Below are 16,472 nucleotides of genomic sequence, written 5' to 3'. Positions count from 1 at the left end.
CGCCAGTTGATCACAAGCTCGTCATCGCATTTGGAGAAACTCTCGGTTCTCTTCATGGATGTCGGTCGCTCGACACATATCTTCGAAAAGCTTACTCTAGTGTATACTCGATCTCGAGATTTACAGTCAGCCGTCTATGAATATTTCACTTTGGTCGTTCGATTGTGTCATGACATATTGAAATTCACTAAGATGTCGGCCTTTAGGAAGTTTGGAGCTGCCTTGTCTGACTCAAGTCTGCAAAAGTTCAGTTGTGAACTTACCTCTTGTGCTCAGGTAATCGGACGCGAAGCAATTGTTCTGATGCACGAAAGGAATGAAGAAGAAGCCCAGGCAAATTCTAGATTCAGAAATGTTTCAACGAGATTCTTCAAGTCGGCCTCCAGTCAACAAACCAACCAACAAATATTACGGGCACGACAGCGGGTCCTCGATTTTTGCTGTGAGTATGATTACATGGTGGCATGGAAGCAGGTCCGCAAAGCAGGGAGCACGAATTTGTTTCTCAAATGCCCACACTACAAAGCGTGGAGAGACCGCACCGAACGCAGTCCTCTTGTCTATACCGCCAGACTTGGAGCTGGAAAGTCTGTTATGCTTGCCAGTATAGTTGATGACCTGCATCTTCATGCTGCCAGCAAAGATATGACGGTGGCATTTTTCTTCGCCCGCCATGATGTTGCTGAGAGCTTGAAAGCCCGGACTGCAATTGGATCTCTTGTCAGACAACTCCTGAGCCAGGTCATGGACCTGAGGCAAGCTTCTGAAATCTTGGAAACTACATCCCACAGAACGCCATTCGAGAGAATGTTAGATCTACTTCAATCGGTCTTAAAGCCTGATTTCAAGGCTTTTTTCGTTATCGATGGATTGGACGAGCTAAGCACAAACGAGAGAGAGTTATTCTTGCGAGATCTCTATAATCTGAAGGTTTCATTTCAACTGTCTGTTTGTTTATCATTTCGCCAGGAGCCCAACACGCCACTGAAGATTGGCCCAGAATCCCCGTTTGATGCGAGAATAGTCTCTATTCCTCCCAATATCTCTGAAATCGAAACATTCATTACAGAGGAACTCACGAGACGTGTTGAATCACGGAAGCTTGAGATAAGCGATCCTCTCTTGCCGCTGGAAATTCGGGATTCTTTAGTGAAAGGCTCACAGGGAATGTTTCTATGGGTAGCCTTGCAAATCGAGTCTTTATGTACTATGCAGACCGATGCAGAGATACGCCATGCCCTGAGCGATCTTCCGGAAGATCTTTCTGAAACATCTTCACGGGCTCTGCAGCGAGCGAACAAACCAGGTAGTCCATATCAGAAACGGATACTAGAACTCATCACCGTTGCTCAGCGCCAATTGACAGCCGAGGAGCTACGTGAAGCATTGAGTGTGACTCCTGGCGATACTGATTGGAATCCATCTCAAATTTTGAACAACATCTATAGTACGCTCGCGTGCTGTGGCGGCCTTGTTGTTCTCGATGAGGAGGAATTGACTCTGCATCTTGTGCATAATAGTGTCAAACAATACCTCACCAGTGGATTCAGCCACCCAGCTGACAATATGGTTGATCTTGTGAATGCCCACGGCAGAATGTCGGACATCATCATAACCTATCTTCATTACGCAGAATTTGCAAACCAAGTGTCGCAGCAGGTCATCCCCGAAGTAAACGCAAGCCTCGCCATGGATAAGATTATTTCCTCGGCCAGCCACACTCTAAATGATTCGAGGACTTTGGCCTTGAGGCTTCTCAGAAAGAAGACTCCGTTAGACCTTAACATTGCGAAGTCCCTTGCGAATGTGTGGAACCCCCGGCATGTCTTTGAAAAGAATACTTTCCTGGATAACTATGCAAACACATTCTGGCTTTCCCATCTTACCTCGTCTTTTCCTCTATCATCCCAAATCACACCACTCTTTCAAACCCTATGTGAAAGAAATGTGCTGTCGCCCATTGAATCTTCTGATGATGTCAAGCTACTTTTTGAAAGAGCCGTGGCAACCAGCTCCGTGGAGCTTGCTGTACACCTCATTAACACATGCAATGCAGACGTCAACTGCAAGCTTGATTCCAACGGAAGAACAGCATTACATCTTTCTGTCATGTATGGTTTTAGCGAGCTTACCGAGCTGCTTTTGACTTCAGAAAATATTGACGTCGGAGCAACGGATCTTGACAATGAAACCCCTATGAGGCTTGCTGCAAAAATGGGATACCCGCTGATCTACCTTGCTGCAAAATGTGGAAACGAAAAGCTCGTCACTCAGCTGATCAGTCATAGCGAGAAGGAAAAAACACATGCGGTCACTATATGGAACACCATTGAGAAGGTAGCCGTCGAACTGCGCCTGGAGATGGTCAATCTTCTTCTTGGGTTTGACTCTACCCCCCATTGTGAACATGCGGCGAAAGGAACAAACCCCTTACATCATGCTGTGCAACAAGGGCATGAAGAACTTACTAGATGCTTGCTCCAATCCCAAAAGGTCAACCCTCAAGCAGTTGATGGTCTTGAGAGAACCGCATATATGCTGGCAGTCCAGTACGAACATGAGGCTATATACAAAATGCTACTTAAGGAGGATGTTTCGCGTTGGAATACTGCATGGGCTCTTGAAAAGGCGGTCGGTCCAGACGGTGCCACGCCTGTGCATATAGCGGCTCGGCTCGGCTGGGCGTCGGTGATGAACCTTGTGATTGCTACGGTACAAGTCGATCTTAACAGACTAGATCCGCATGGATTGACACCTCTTCTCTCGGCTACTAAGTATGGCCAAAGGGAAATAGTAGAAGCTTTAATGCATGCACCTGATGTGGACATCAGCGTGACAGATCGCCATGGAAACACGGCCTTGCACTTGGCTGTTCAATGCGGGCATTATGATATCTTGATATTACTCACTTCAAGCACTAATCTTGTTCCGAGTTCGAAAAGCGTTGATGGAAATACACCTTTGCATTTGGCTGCCAGTGCTGGTCAAATCGATGCTGCGAGGCTGCTAGTCAGCACAAGTATATACACTGATATGGTTGATGTGATATCTTTGTCTGGAAGAATACCACTGGATTTAGCCATCGAAGGGAAACACTTCGAGACAGTGAATTTCCTCCTTGGGTTCGATCAGACCTCTGAAACCCCGCACAACCCCCACATGGTTCACCCACTACCTACAGTTTCCGGGAATGGTGATGGTCCTGCCGAAACACAACGGCCTGCGGAATGGAAAGCATTGCTTAAAGCCAAAGACACCATAGGACGAACACTATTACACCTGACAGCTCTCCGTGGATATACAATAGCCACGAAACTTATGCTTGATGAAGGGGCAGATCCATTTGCCATGGACAATGACCAATGCATGCCATTACATTGCGCGGCTCAAAGTGGTAATGAAGACATGGTCAAGCTCTTGGTTCAAGATCCAACTGTACTTCAAACACCCTTTTACAGGGATAAATCAGTCGATTACGAGGGCAAGGCCTTGCATCACACTATAGTAGCGGGACATAATAGTGTGGTAGAGTTTCTTCTCTCAATCAATCCCTCTTTATCAAGAATGCGTGATCGTTCAGGTCAGACACCACTACATATAGCGTCCAAAACGAACCGCACGTCAACCATGGAGCTACTCATATCTAGTGGGGTTTTCATTGATGCTGAAAACTTTGAAGAACAAACAGCATTATGCTATGCTATTCTTCATCGAGCCGACGAGGCGGTTGAACTTCTTTTGGAACATGGTGCACTTGCCTCGTTCCAGGATGCCTATGAAGCCACACCTTTACATTACGCTGCTCAAATCGGCGATGTTTCCATTGCTAAGTACCTTCTCCAGCGAGAGAAAGGTTTAGTGAACATGCAAGATGATCGCTGTCTGACTCCACTTCACGTTGGTGCTATTCACGGGTAAGTGAACATTGTCGCTCTCCTCTTGAATGTTGATTCCGTGATAGTCAACCTCAAAGATAAGCATGGCCGCACGGCTTTTGATTACGCGGTTCGAAATCGGCATATACTGGTCGCCAAGTTGATCTCACCTCCTGCTCAGTCCCAAACGACTGACTATCGCTATTTACTTGACAAACCACTCGCACTAGCACCTGCATCACCAACCTGACACTTCAGGTTGGTCTAGCTTGTCTACACTCCGCAATTTTTGTCTTCCTGCCGTATCATTGTTTTGGCTTTGAGATATCCCTTGTTTCAACCTTCATCTGTTTTACAAAATTTTGTACTTATATCTTTCACTATTAATTAGCAACATATTGAGAATAACACTTGTAATTTATGGTCGAGATGCTCTCCTCTATGCAAGACGTAGTTGAAAGGGGTCTTCCGAGCATTTTGTTGCGTTGCATAGGGGCAGCTCATTGTCGTTCAGGAGCTAGCTGGTCGATGATATATAACTAATCAAATTACGTTACTGTCATTGTATGTAGAACTGTGTGATATATAATGCGAGTTGTATCCAACCTTAAAATGTTCTCTATCTCTTTACTAATATGACTTCTACATGAAATCTATGCGAGCCTAAGGTTCGGAAGCCGAACAGACAAATTCAATTTCTCCTTTGGTTTATCGCTTCTTTCCACGCACTTAATGTGCTCGACGGGATATTTTGTTTCCTGATAGCTCCTTATCACGTGCCAGTAAGATATGTGATCCCACGCCCTTGAAAGAGCTCTTTCATCTTCCCTAAAGTGAGAAGACTTGAAAGAACTATCCTTATAGCCTTCACTGTGATGATGGCTGAGTTCCGTTTCACGCAACAGGTGTTGAGTAATGATCTCGTCTCGTCTATTGCTAGTCTTCTCGACTCAATATGCGTCCCAAGCCTTCTTTGGGGCAACTATCTACTCACTGTTTATGGAGTTCCCACGATTGTGGATGTTAGTGTTTATTTGGATCGGGGTTTATCGAATTATCTACTGATATTCCAATAGGAAGTAGCCTTTGTTATTCCGGATGATCTTGCCCAGGTCGCATTCTCTTCACTTATAAGTGCTGGCTTTTTACCCTGTAGCCAAAGCTCGGGCTGTCCGCACTCCAATGCTCTACGAGTACCACCGTCATTTAAGCACCTACATATTAGTGATGAGCTTGCGGTCTCGCTTTATCGGAAATCCGATGTCCTATGGGAATTTGAAGATCTTAGGTACTTGCCTGAGGAAAATCTAGATATCATGATTGCGTCGGATAATCGGCTCCCGTCGGCATCTCTAGGTCGTGGCCGAGGACGCTTCTTATCATATCCTTGTGCTGTGAAAATCCCTTGTGCTGTGAGATATTGCGAGGCCCTTATTCTGTTACTTTGCCGCGACTACGACTCTACTTACGAGACTTATTGGTTAGCTATTCTAACTTATATTATGGAGTATGTCGACGGTACGGATATCTTCGATGAAAGCGAGCTGCAAGAAGGCTACAGAAAGTTTTACAGTGCCTTGAAACTTGGAGATCCTACGATGTATTCTATACTGGATGAGCTCCGACTCAACTTGATCGAAGAGCATCGCCTCCCTTTGATCAATGGTTAGCAAAATGGGGATTTCATCCTACGCTACTCTGTACGGAGTACTCGCATCAACATTAGAGCCCGGGAAGTCGGTGGCCGATAAAAGAGACGCTCCGGATTTAGTTCACTAAAAATAGAATCGTAGACAAAATGGCAAATGAAAGGGATTTAAACCACAGTCCATGACTCGGGGAGGGGGCTGCTTAATTCCTGCCGGTTGCTGGGTGGAATAAATGTAAATCAATCCCCCCCAGGGCTGTTTTTTTGTTTACTAACATCATCTCTGCATGATGATATGTATACATGGAATAAATTGTATTTTTTTGGTGCTTTGCAGTTAGCTGTTTCGGTGATTGTATTCCATTCTAGCTTAGGGCTTGTTGAAAGGGTTGCATACCACTCCCGCTGCCTTGGAAAAAAAAAAAAAGAGAGAGACCAACCTGGCTGTAAATCATCGCCGAGCTTCCCATCTATCATAACATAAGAACTCCAAAAACATTCAGGGCTGGGTCTGGGTATTTGGGTATTTGTGTATTTGTGTGAACGATATCAAACGTGTAACGTCAATTCGAGAGGAAAGAAATCAAGAGGCCGGTAAACAACCATCCTCGAGAGAAAGATAGTATGGATTTATGTAAGTGTGTTTAGTATGTTGAGAGTCGAAACAAAGTAAAATCGAAAGAAAGGGACTTCAAGAGAAGGGAGGGGAGAGAAAGCACCAAACTCCAATTGCGATCAGCGACGCCACGCGAGCACAACTTCTAAATCAATGCACAGAGTGGGTGTAAACGAAATAAGACAGGGGAAAAAAGGGAGTGTTGAGTCAGTCAGACGCGGTCGCGAGCAAAGTCGAGCACCTCACAATCATCCTCAAAGAAACCGTCGTCGGCTTTCAGTGGGGTGGAGTGTCTCTTCTTGCGGCGGGTGGTGATAACAACCTCCTCCACATTGCCGGTGCTGGTTCCAAGTGTGATGAGGTTTTCTATATCTCCTCCACCAGCCCCAAGCGAATGTCCATGGATGACAGCATTCTCATCCTCGTCATCGCCGTGGTCATCGCTGGAGCTGTTGAAGGACCTCAAGTGCACTTTAACCAGCGGGATATCATTGCCAAAAACCCATTGTCCACTCGGCTCGCTTGCATCGCTGCTGGAGGAGAAGACACTCAAACCAACCCTCTGGTCTGTATGGAACGGTTGGTAAGGGGTATTTGTCTCGATCTCGGCCTGCGAGAGAGGTTGGCAAAGCGCTCTTGTAGCACTAGATGGCTGAGAGCTAATGGAAGGAAGAACAAGAGAGGCATGGACTTCCAGCTCGGGGTCAAAGGTAGATAGAGGAGCCGGTCCACAAGGACCCTGCAGATTGGCAGGTAGCTTGACCTGAGACTCCTTACCGCCGATAACAGAGTGAGGTTGTCGGTTTCTATGGCCAGATACAGTAGCACGCTTGAGACGGTACATCTTGAAGTAGCCGCCATCCATGACACCCAAGAATATGAGGCCCTTGCTGCAAATCCACGTTACCCGAGAAGATGCAGGATCTCGAGCTAGCCCTGGCAAGTGTAGACGGTTCTCTCCGACATGGCGCAGCGTATTAACAGTACCAGTTGCGGCGCCCATTGACTTGCTCAAGCCTGCAGCGACAACTTTCCCGCTCTTTACACTGGCAGCCGAAGGTAATGCAAATCCACTCATATTGGGAAATGCAGCGCCTGTTGATGGGACACGACCACGGACAGCAGAGAAGAATGGCTGCGTTTTACCGCCAACCAACTTCATAGCCGCTGACAACGGGTTGCTAACAGCAGTTTGACTAGTCACCTCATCTGCCATGGGGTCAGTAGCCGGCGGCTTCTTTGCAGTAGTCTTTGCACGGCGGAATGGGGGCCATTGAAATGCGCTTCTAGGTAGATCGAAAACATGGATAGTGCCTTTGCGTGTAATGACAGCTAATCTATCACCCACCGGTGCCGTCCAAATCACATCAACAATACTAGATGTAGTCAATCGGGCGTATCTAGCTATCTGGCGCACATTGGGATTTTGTCCCGTCTGGTCATCAGCCATAAAAGCCATAGACCGGCAGTGCTTGAGTTGCATGAGATCCCACACATATTGTACATCACCCTTCTTGCTCGCTGTGAACAACATCAAGCCACCCGGAGAAATAGACAAGAAACTGCAACCATTAGGAACATGGAAGGTCGAGACTGGGTGGATAAACACATTTCGTATATCCGTGCCGTCTTCGAACCGTTTCAGGTCAATGATGGATACAGTGTCAGGTTCTGTGGCTAATGTTTGCGTATCCTGAGCATGGGTTGGAGGGAATAATCCGTATCCCTGTGTCTGAGGGTCCGGCCCCAGAGGTGGCCGACGTGGTGAGGTACCGGCTGTTTGCTGGGTGTTCCAATAATTATTCCAGGCCTGCATTCCTTGATCGCCCATCCAGCGGGCACCTCTTACGAGTTCTTGGGTAACGCCTCTTGCCATTTTGTCGAAGAAACTTTCCCCTTCTCCTACGTCTGTCGCACACGACACCGAGGGGACAGCAGGAGGACTGCGAGTTTCAATGCCCGGGACCTTGCCGAGGATCAAACTCGAAGGAACTGTGCCCTGAATTGATCCTCGGTAGGAGGAGGATGGGGGAGCGAATGCAAGCCATCTTCCTTGTACAGCTAAGATGGGTCTTTCCAGGGCCGAGGAACCACGAGGAGAGTCGGGGCTAGTCCCCTCTGGATCAGTTGTAGAACTTGAAGAGGTCGAATAACGCCGGGTCTCTTTGGATTGAACCCCAGTCCATGTCTTACCCAGGCACTGGTATGCGGCTGTTTCCGGGGATAGAACATGTCTATAAACATAAATTTCCCCACTGATTCCGGATGCTAAGATAATATAAGCACCAGTTGTGAAGAGCGTCAATCTTCCAACAGGCGAGGGTGCAAACGACGGGAGGCCAGGAAGGTTTTCCAGACATGGCACAGGCTTGCTTGCAAATAAGGTGGAAACATGTTCGCCGGTCCGGAAAGAGTAAACTTCAACTCGGGTTTGGTAGAACTGAATATCGTCTCGCGATGAGCGCTTGTCGTTAAAGTGACCGCGAATTGTCGAAGGGGGAATTTCATTTGTGTCCGATGTTGCAGACGACATTCGACCTTCGTCCTCATGCGGCGGCAGTGGCCCATGAACAATAACAGCCACATGTGGCCGGGACGATCCGAAGGGGTCACTCGATAGATGGCCAGACAAGAGTTTAGCCTCGATTACACGGCCATTTAATCCAGTAATCCGCCCCACCAGCCGAGTTCGGCGATCTTCGATGGCGAGGATTTCCACGGCGCCATCTGTCCCAACCAGTAGGACGTTCATTCCTGTGCGCGAGCCTTTAGGTGATAAGCTCGGCAACGTATCAAAACTACAGAATGAATAATTTCCATCGGTGGGCGATCGATTCTGGGTTGGAATAATATCAATATCTGGTGCTCCGAAGAAATGTGCTTGCGGAAGATGAGGGGGAGGCGCGTGATTGCTCATTGGGCTCCCGTAAGAGTGACTCTTTCTTCTGTCCACAGACTGCTGCCTCGAGTTTAGACTACTTCGGTAGCCATTACCATAACTAGATGGTAAAGTTCGAGTCTGGGGAGATGCCGAGGAAGGATGGCTGAAGGCACTCCTTTCTTGAATCGTTGGAAAGTTCAAGGGCGATGCACTAGGCAGTGATGCACTCGGTATATCCCCATCCATAAGATCGGTTGGGGGACTCTTTCCATAAGGCACCGACTGCGCCCAGGTATCGGTACGGCTAGTGAGATCGTCACCTGCTGGCTCATCGAGAGACTCGAGGACATCCAGAACAGGTGACGTGATAGATTGGTTTACATGATGTTCAATAAGATCCGGAAGGTCCGGGGGGGAGAGAGGCTCCTCAGGTGGTGTGGCACGTGGTTGGATGCTATCCATGCAATCAGGCATTAATGGCGCGCATTCATCAGAAACCAGGCAATCACCGGTGGATACATACATATCATCCGGTGGGGTTTCAGGTGCAGCCCTAGTCACCTTGTTCTTCTTTCCCTTCTTCTTTTTGATTTTCGGACTTGGTTCATGCTCTGGTATAATCCGGTTCTGATCCGGGGCAAAGGAACTATCGTCTTCGGGCAAGCGGCTATGCTGGCGGATGAGATCGTCAGATGCGGCCGGGAGCATTCAAATAGCTGATGCCTCAGTGAGAGGCAATAGAGAGGCAATAGAGTGAAGCCGCTCCCAGGACCTTATTCGTGGTCTGAGAACGGATATGCAGGATCGCTCTGTTCGGGATCCTAACTGGGTACCGGTACCTTGGCAGGTACTAAAAGAATAGGACGGCTTTCATGTCGTCAATCAAGTGATCAAATGTCACTGTCGGAAGGCACTGGAAATGCATACCTGTATTCACGATATTCTTAAAGATACTAGAGTTGTGATGAACGTAGACACCACTAAAAGCGTATCTAGAGCGGAGATCACTCTAAACACACAGGGGTAGCAAAGTGTTGATAGATAAGTACAACACAGCAACAGCTTGAGATAGTTCAAGCTGAAGCAGAAAAATGTAATCCAAAAACTTGCATTCACAAGTTTCCAAGTTTGAAGGTTGAAGATGAGTCAAGGAAGAAGGATGATGTTATGGTTTGCGATAAGAGAAGAGGGGGGAGGGGAGCTGACCCCGGGTCACCAGTCAGGTACGGGGCTATTAGGATGTAATAGGATGTAATAGAGGAGGCCTGAGTCAGAAGTACGGGATAATCCTCTGACAGTGTCATTCCTAATGAAAGCATGACCTAATTCTAGGACGTTACTTGTCTATCTCTGTTTTTCTATTCTCCAATCCCGACTCTACAATGTACCTTGTGGGCTATACATGACAAGGCGCATATGAGGGGAAAAATGTCAAACCATGCAAACACCGATAAGGCCGTCTTAGTCACATCTTAGCGGTCTGCCCGGGCCCGGAACCTCGTCATTACTTGCCGCTAATATTACCTCCTTACATGCTTTGACATGATAGTGCATGGTTGGAACATGAAGTCAAACAGCCGAGTCCAACCGTTTCCTCCTTGGCCACTCCTTGTTTGGTTTGTCAATAAAGTTGTTTTTTGCCGTTGAAGGGAGTGGCTGGCGTCATCGTTGGCTGCAGCCGAGGTCACGGGGCATTTGCGGCATGGGCAAAGATGACGACTTGCGTAGGCTTTGATGGCAAATGACATTTCTAGGATGGCAAATGCAGGTCGGGATATTCTGCTCTTTTGTTTGAGCCATCTACATGATAATTTCGCCCATATATTGACATATGGCCGCATTATCCTCCACTATTCTTCCAGGCCATATCCAAGGTATATCCAGTGTGAAAGTGTGTGTAAAGGCGCTCAATATAACAAAATTAATTAACTTGAGATGTGTTTTGAGAGCCACTGAGCTCCGGAATGGTTGATGGTACAGAGTGCTGTCACAGAGGGTTGCCCTCACTCCTATGATGTCCACAGTCGCTTAGGTCTTCTTCTTGGCCGCAGCCTTGGCCTTAGCTGCCTTCTTCTTATTGCTGTTGATCATGACAATTCCAATGAAGGTGCCCACCACGGCAGAACCCAAAAGTGTGAGGATGACGGGGATGCGGATGGCCCAAACACGGGGCGGGAAGAGGTCGTGGAGAGGGTGGCCTGGGTCGACGAAGGGCTGTAGAACAAACATTAATTTGGAGAACCAAACATTATCGTCAATTAGCATACCATCAACAGGGTCCACGCAGTGTAGTAGAGAAAGATCGCAGTCGCGACCAAAAGCATGACTGATCCGACAAGTTGGCCCAGCTAAAGCACAGTCAGCGGGGTATTTCCATTGAATGGGACTAGATCATTCACCATTCTGATAAAGAGCGGTAAGTTAAAAAGAAAAGAAATATGAAGGAACGTCGATGGATCCTGGGCTGGACAGAACTACCAGGAATCTCAGGAGCTCCCGTTGTTCCTAGTTGGCCTCTGGTCACGTGCTCAACGCTAGAGCTTTCTCCTGCTAAGTCCTTGAATCATCTTGGAACCCCAGTCCAGCTGAGATTCGCAACCACCGTTCCTCCGGTGTACATAAAACCTTCTCCCTACTCCGGAGGCCTCTCTTCTCATTGAAAATGTCCGATTCGGATGTTCTCCAGTCTGCAGTGCGCGTGCCCACGCCTCCCCCGGGCGCGTCGTACTCACCAACCGCAGCCTCTCGAAAACGCTCACCTCCGTCTCGTTCCCCCTCTCCGAATCGTCGCCGATCACCTCCCGGCGATTCCCTCCGAGAAGGTCCCGATGCTCCCAAAGTCGATGTAGAACATGCCGACGACAGAGAACGGCAACTCGCTGAACGTTTTCGCGAACATGAGAAGCGCGAAGCGGCGCGCAAGCCGATGACCGAGGAACAAAAACAGGCCTCAGCAAAGGCAGAATACGAAAAATTGCTCAATATGCGATCCGGTGGTACCTACATCCCCCCGGCCCGACTTCGTGCGTTACAGGCGCAAATTACGGATAAGACGAGCAAGGAATACCAGCGCATGGCGTGGGAAGCTCTGAAAAAGTCGATCAATGGTCTCATCAACAAAGTCAACGTTTCCAACATCAAGTTCATTGTTCCAGAACTCTTTGCGGAGAACTTGGTGAGGGGCCGAGGATTATTCTGTCGGTCGATTATGAAGGCACAAGCGGCCAGTTTGCCCTTCACTCCAATCTACGCAGCGATGGCGGCTATTGTCAATACCAAGCTTCCGCAGGTTGGTGATTTGTTGCTTACCCGGTTGGTTATCCAATTCCGCAAGGCCTTCAAGCGAAACGACAAAGCAGTGTGCATTTCCTCTACGACTTTCATCGCGCACCTCTGCAATCAGCAAGTCGCCCACGAGATGTTGGCAGCTCAGATCCTGTTGCTTCTTTTGCACAAGCCAACTGACGACAGCGTGGAGATTGCTGTCGGTCTCACACGAGAAGTTGGTCAGCATCTAGAAGAAATGAACGCTCCCATCGCACTCGCCGTATTCGACCAATTCCGCAACATTCTACACGAGGCCGACATTGATAAGCGTGTGCAATATATGATCGAAGTGCTTTTCCAAGTGCGCAAGGATCGGTATAAAGACAACCCAGCAATCAAGGAGGAGTTGGACCTAGTGGAAGAGGAAGATCAGATCACACACCGTGCTGGGTTGGATGATGAGCTGGAAACTCAAGACACTCTCAACATCTTCAAGTACGACCCGGAGTGGGAGGAGCACGAGGAGGCTTATAGGAAATTGAAGGCTGAGATTTTGGGCGAGGAGAGCGACGAGGACAATGAGGAGGGTTCAGATGAAAGTGAAGAGGAGGAATCTGATACAGAAGAAGTACAGATGGATATCAAGGATCAGAGTAATACTGATCTGGTCAACCTTCGACGAACAATCTACCTCACAATCATGTCCAGCATTGATTTCGAAGAATGTTGCCACAAGCTGATGAAGATCAACCTGCCGGCCGGGTTGGAGCATGAACTTCCATCCATGATCATTGAATGTTGCTCCCAGGAACGGACATACTCCAAATTCTATGGCCTAATTGGAGAGCGATTCGCCAAGATCAACCGACTCTGGTCAGACCTATTTGAGGCCGCCTTTGCCAAATACTACGATACCATCCATCGTTATGAAACAAACAAACTGCGCAACATTGCCCAGTTCTTCGGCCACCTCATCAGCAACGATGCGATTGGTTGGCATGTCTTGTCTGTGGTTCATCTCAATGAAGAGGAGACCACATCCAGCAGCCGTATCTTCATCAAAATCCTGTTCCAAAACCTCGCAGAGAATCTCGGTCTGCCTGGACTGCAGGCCCGCTTTAGAGACGATATCCTGCGACCAAGCTTCGAGGGTCTCTTCCCGACGGATAACCCACGCCACACTAGATTCTCTGTCAACTACTTCACCAGTATCGGTATGGGTGTGTTGACAGAGGACATGCGTGAGAACCTCAAAAATCTTCCCCGCCCCACAGTGCCCGCTTTGGCTGCACGAGCCTCTCGATCCCCATCACGCACCCCATCTGATCGATCCCGTTCGATGTGCTCAACATGCACTGGATCTCCTCACTCCCGTCGTTCCCGATCTCCTTCGTACTCCCGCTCTCCTTCTAGGGACCGCGGCCGCTCCTACTCTCGCTCCATCACTCCCTCTTCCCGGAGCCGAAGCTACACACCTTCGCGCTCTCGCTCCCCAGTTCGCCGCCGTCGTGACGCATCAATCAGTCGGTCCCGGACCCCCGCAGGACGATCCCGATCCAGATCCAGATCCAGATCTATCTCCCGCACACCGGCCAAGCGTAGTCGAGCACGTTCCCGCTCCTATGACTCGCGAAGCCCAAGTCGCAGTCCCTATCGATCTCGTCGCTCAGCTATTCGGTCTGTCACACCGCCGCGCCGAGGCCAAAGCCCTCCTAGCCGGAGGAACCGCAGCTACACCAGATCAGTTTCACGGTCTGTCTCACCTGCGCCTCGTCGGGAGCCCGCGCCCAGAAGTGCGGCGTCGAAAAGTGCGAAGCGATATTCATCTGAATCTGTGTCGCCTCCTCCCCGCCGACGTGAGGCTACTAACTCTGTCTCTCGTTCTCGCTCGCCTACTCCTAAGCGTCGGGCAGAGTCACGGGGTCGAAGCTATTCACGGACACCACCCCGGCGCAGATAAATCGCGAGCCTCTGATCCTTTGATCCTGACTTCTTGGAGATTGGCTGAACGGTCCGTATGTTACTGTCGATAATGAAATAGTGCGTATTTGGAGCGAAAATACGACGTTGTACTTCTTTTATTCGGTCCGGTGCCAGGAATTTGAAAATTATGGGGATTCAATAGGAGCAAATCGATCATTCATGGTGTACCCACGCTTTTTCGGGATTCCATTTCCTCCATGTTCAAATAAACATCTTTAAATAGACCATCTTGTACCCCTTAAAGTAATAAGAGTTTGGTTTATAGGGGCCATTGATTGGCAATACTATATTGAATGTAGTTAAAAGGGTATCTCATCATGATCTATCAAGGCGATCTATACACCAACCCGTAAAGACACCTACTCAACCTCCCCAGCCTCCCAAACACACCTATCACACAGACAAGTGCCGCCCAAAGCCCCAGCAGCCCACTCTCTCCTCTTCTGAACCGGCAACCCAATATCACAATAATGATTCAGGATCTCCGAATCCTTCGCAATACCCCCACGCCTAAGCTCCTTCATCTCAGCCCCGCGCGACCAAACAGCGGTCTCATCGTCTCTCCGCGCGCGGAAATTAATCTCGCTACTCCATTCCCACGTCACATTAGGATTACACGAATGGTTCGCGAGACACCACATCGGATGAACAGCGCACAACTCGGGACCTCCATCCCAAGTTGACAGCCGGCCCGACGCCGTACCACGGAACTTAGCAAACAGCGTATTCAGAACCCATGTATCATAGCGGTAGAGCACGGTATAGGGGTCCAGGCCCATTTCGTCAAGGAAACGCTCCGGCTGCAGGACATTGAGCTGGAACGAGAAGGGGAGAGTGGCAGTATCGTCTGTGGCGGGCGTTGTCTCTGCTTCTGTGGAGACAACAGACTCAATATTGAAATCGTGGAAATCGCCCCAGATGTATTTCACTTCCGGAAGGTCGAGCGGGTGCTTATCCTGTGTGGCAGACATGGCAAGCGCCCTGCCCAGTAGAAGAAGGTACAGGTAATCGGCCTTATCCTTGGGGTCAGCGACATCCTTTCCAATAGAGTCGAGACCATCCTCGAGACCACAGATGGCGCCGTGGTACACCTCCTGCGCTGTGTCATGGCATTTCTGACTGCAAAAGATGATATCTACGCAACCTCCCTCACAAGCAACAGGGGGCTCATCGGCGGACAGTTCTGGCAGCGGTGCGTTGCATGCGTCGCAGAGATCATCGTGCAGACGGTTGGTTGCTGTGAGCAGTGAAGACTCGCGGAGAATGATCTCGTCTGGGGCGATATCTTCTTTCGCGAACAGGCCCAGCTGAACAGAGACCTCCATGTTGGACGAGTCGTCATCTCCTGAGGCATGTAGCACTGGCAAGGACACTGCGCGGACCTCACATTTCGGTGCAATGACTGCCAGCCGCTCGTTAAGCAGGTTGAGAGTCTCTGGTGAACGGCGGTCTGGCTCGTGCTCGTTCCAGGGATAGAGGACACGGCGGGCGAAGCCTTGTGCTGGGAGGACACTGGTGTCGATTGAGTTCAGGTCGATGTTTTCAGTTTCAGAGCCAGAGCGAGATTTGTAAATTTGCTTCAAACGGTCCATCTGCACGTTCAAAGCAGCTACTGATGCCGTTGCAGATCTCTTTTCGAGCAGGGCCAGACCGCGCACGCCGAACTCAAATGCGTCACGGTAGCAACCGCAGCGGACAAGACTGCGCACTAGAAGGACATACACTTGGTCAATGATGGCATCGTATTCCTCTTGGGTTATGGGCACAGTGTTGTCGTCTTCGTCTTCGTCTTCATCTTCGTCTTCATCATCTGATTCATTCGCCACTTTCTCGGGAGCCTGCTGGGAAGGGTCTATCTTCCGTCTTGCATGGAACTCGCATTCATCTGGGTCAACCACTGACTCTAGCAACGCCAATGCGCGGTATGCATCTGCAGAGGCGAGATCGGGGAAGCCCAATTTTTCATACTGAATGCCTCGTTCAAGATGGAGGTGGGGATTGTGAGGGTCTGCATAGAGTCTGCTGGTTGTCTCATTGCGAGCTTGGAGGACTTGCGATTGAGACATGATGTGATGTGTTTTCTCTCCTTTTCCTCAAAGATGTAGCAACTTTTTATACACTTTTTAGTTTTCGGCAAGCAAAAACGCGGTATAAAATCGATATCAACCTATGATACCGGGTTAGGATATGTGCAGTAGTCGA

General features: G+C 49.0%; 6 protein-coding genes across 6 annotated transcripts; 3 read left to right on the top strand and 3 right to left on the bottom strand.

The window, feature by feature from the left end:
• Positions 1-192: 192 nt before the first annotated feature.
• Positions 193-3,918, top strand: N7479_004799 (uncharacterized protein; the record flags this gene model as incomplete). The annotated part of the gene is made up of 1 exon (XM_057252496.1): positions 193-3,918. One exon carries the CDS (start codon positions 193-195, stop codon positions 3,916-3,918), a length of 3,726 nt encoding a protein of 1,241 aa, XP_057111821.1.
• An 835-nt stretch (positions 3,919-4,753) lies between these two features.
• N7479_004798 (uncharacterized protein) lies at positions 4,754-5,545 on the top strand (the record flags this gene model as incomplete). The annotated part of the gene is made up of 2 exons (XM_057252495.1): positions 4,754-4,897; positions 4,952-5,545. The coding sequence occupies 2 exons, from the start codon at positions 4,754-4,756 to the stop codon at positions 5,543-5,545; spliced, it is 738 nt and encodes a 245-aa protein (XP_057111820.1).
• Positions 5,546-6,350: 805 nt separating this feature from the next.
• N7479_004797 (uncharacterized protein) lies at positions 6,351-9,728 on the bottom strand (the record flags this gene model as incomplete). The annotated part of the gene is made up of 1 exon (XM_057252494.1): positions 6,351-9,728. One exon carries the CDS (start codon positions 9,726-9,728, stop codon positions 6,351-6,353), a length of 3,378 nt encoding a protein of 1,125 aa, XP_057111819.1.
• A 1,308-nt stretch (positions 9,729-11,036) lies between these two features.
• Positions 11,037-11,442, bottom strand: N7479_004796 (dolichol phosphate-mannose biosynthesis regulatory protein). The gene is made up of 3 exons (XM_057252493.1): positions 11,420-11,442; positions 11,288-11,368; positions 11,037-11,234 (listed from the first exon to the last, which is right to left on the bottom strand). The coding sequence occupies exons 1-3, from the start codon at positions 11,420-11,422 to the stop codon at positions 11,049-11,051; spliced, it is 270 nt and encodes an 89-aa protein (XP_057111818.1). The 5' UTR covers positions 11,423-11,442; the 3' UTR covers positions 11,037-11,048.
• A 240-nt stretch (positions 11,443-11,682) lies between these two features.
• N7479_004795 (pre-mRNA-splicing factor CWC22) lies at positions 11,683-14,320 on the top strand (the record flags this gene model as incomplete). Its single annotated transcript, XM_057252492.1, has 2 exons — positions 11,683-13,509; positions 13,562-14,320. The coding sequence occupies 2 exons, from the start codon at positions 11,683-11,685 to the stop codon at positions 14,318-14,320; spliced, it is 2,586 nt and encodes an 861-aa protein (XP_057111817.1).
• A 309-nt stretch (positions 14,321-14,629) lies between these two features.
• On the bottom strand, positions 14,630-16,336 carry N7479_004794 (putative MYND domain protein; the record flags this gene model as incomplete). The annotated part of the gene is made up of 1 exon (XM_057252491.1): positions 14,630-16,336. One exon carries the CDS (start codon positions 16,334-16,336, stop codon positions 14,630-14,632), a length of 1,707 nt encoding a protein of 568 aa, XP_057111816.1.
• Between the last annotated feature and the right edge of the window lie 136 nt (positions 16,337-16,472).

Source organism: Penicillium vulpinum, assembly GCF_028829585.1.
Source record: "Penicillium vulpinum strain IBT 29486 chromosome Unknown utg000002l_segment0_segment0, whole genome shotgun sequence".
Taxonomy (NCBI): Eukaryota; Fungi; Ascomycota; class Eurotiomycetes; order Eurotiales; family Aspergillaceae; genus Penicillium; species Penicillium vulpinum.
This window is presented reverse-complemented; position numbering and strand designations above follow the sequence as displayed.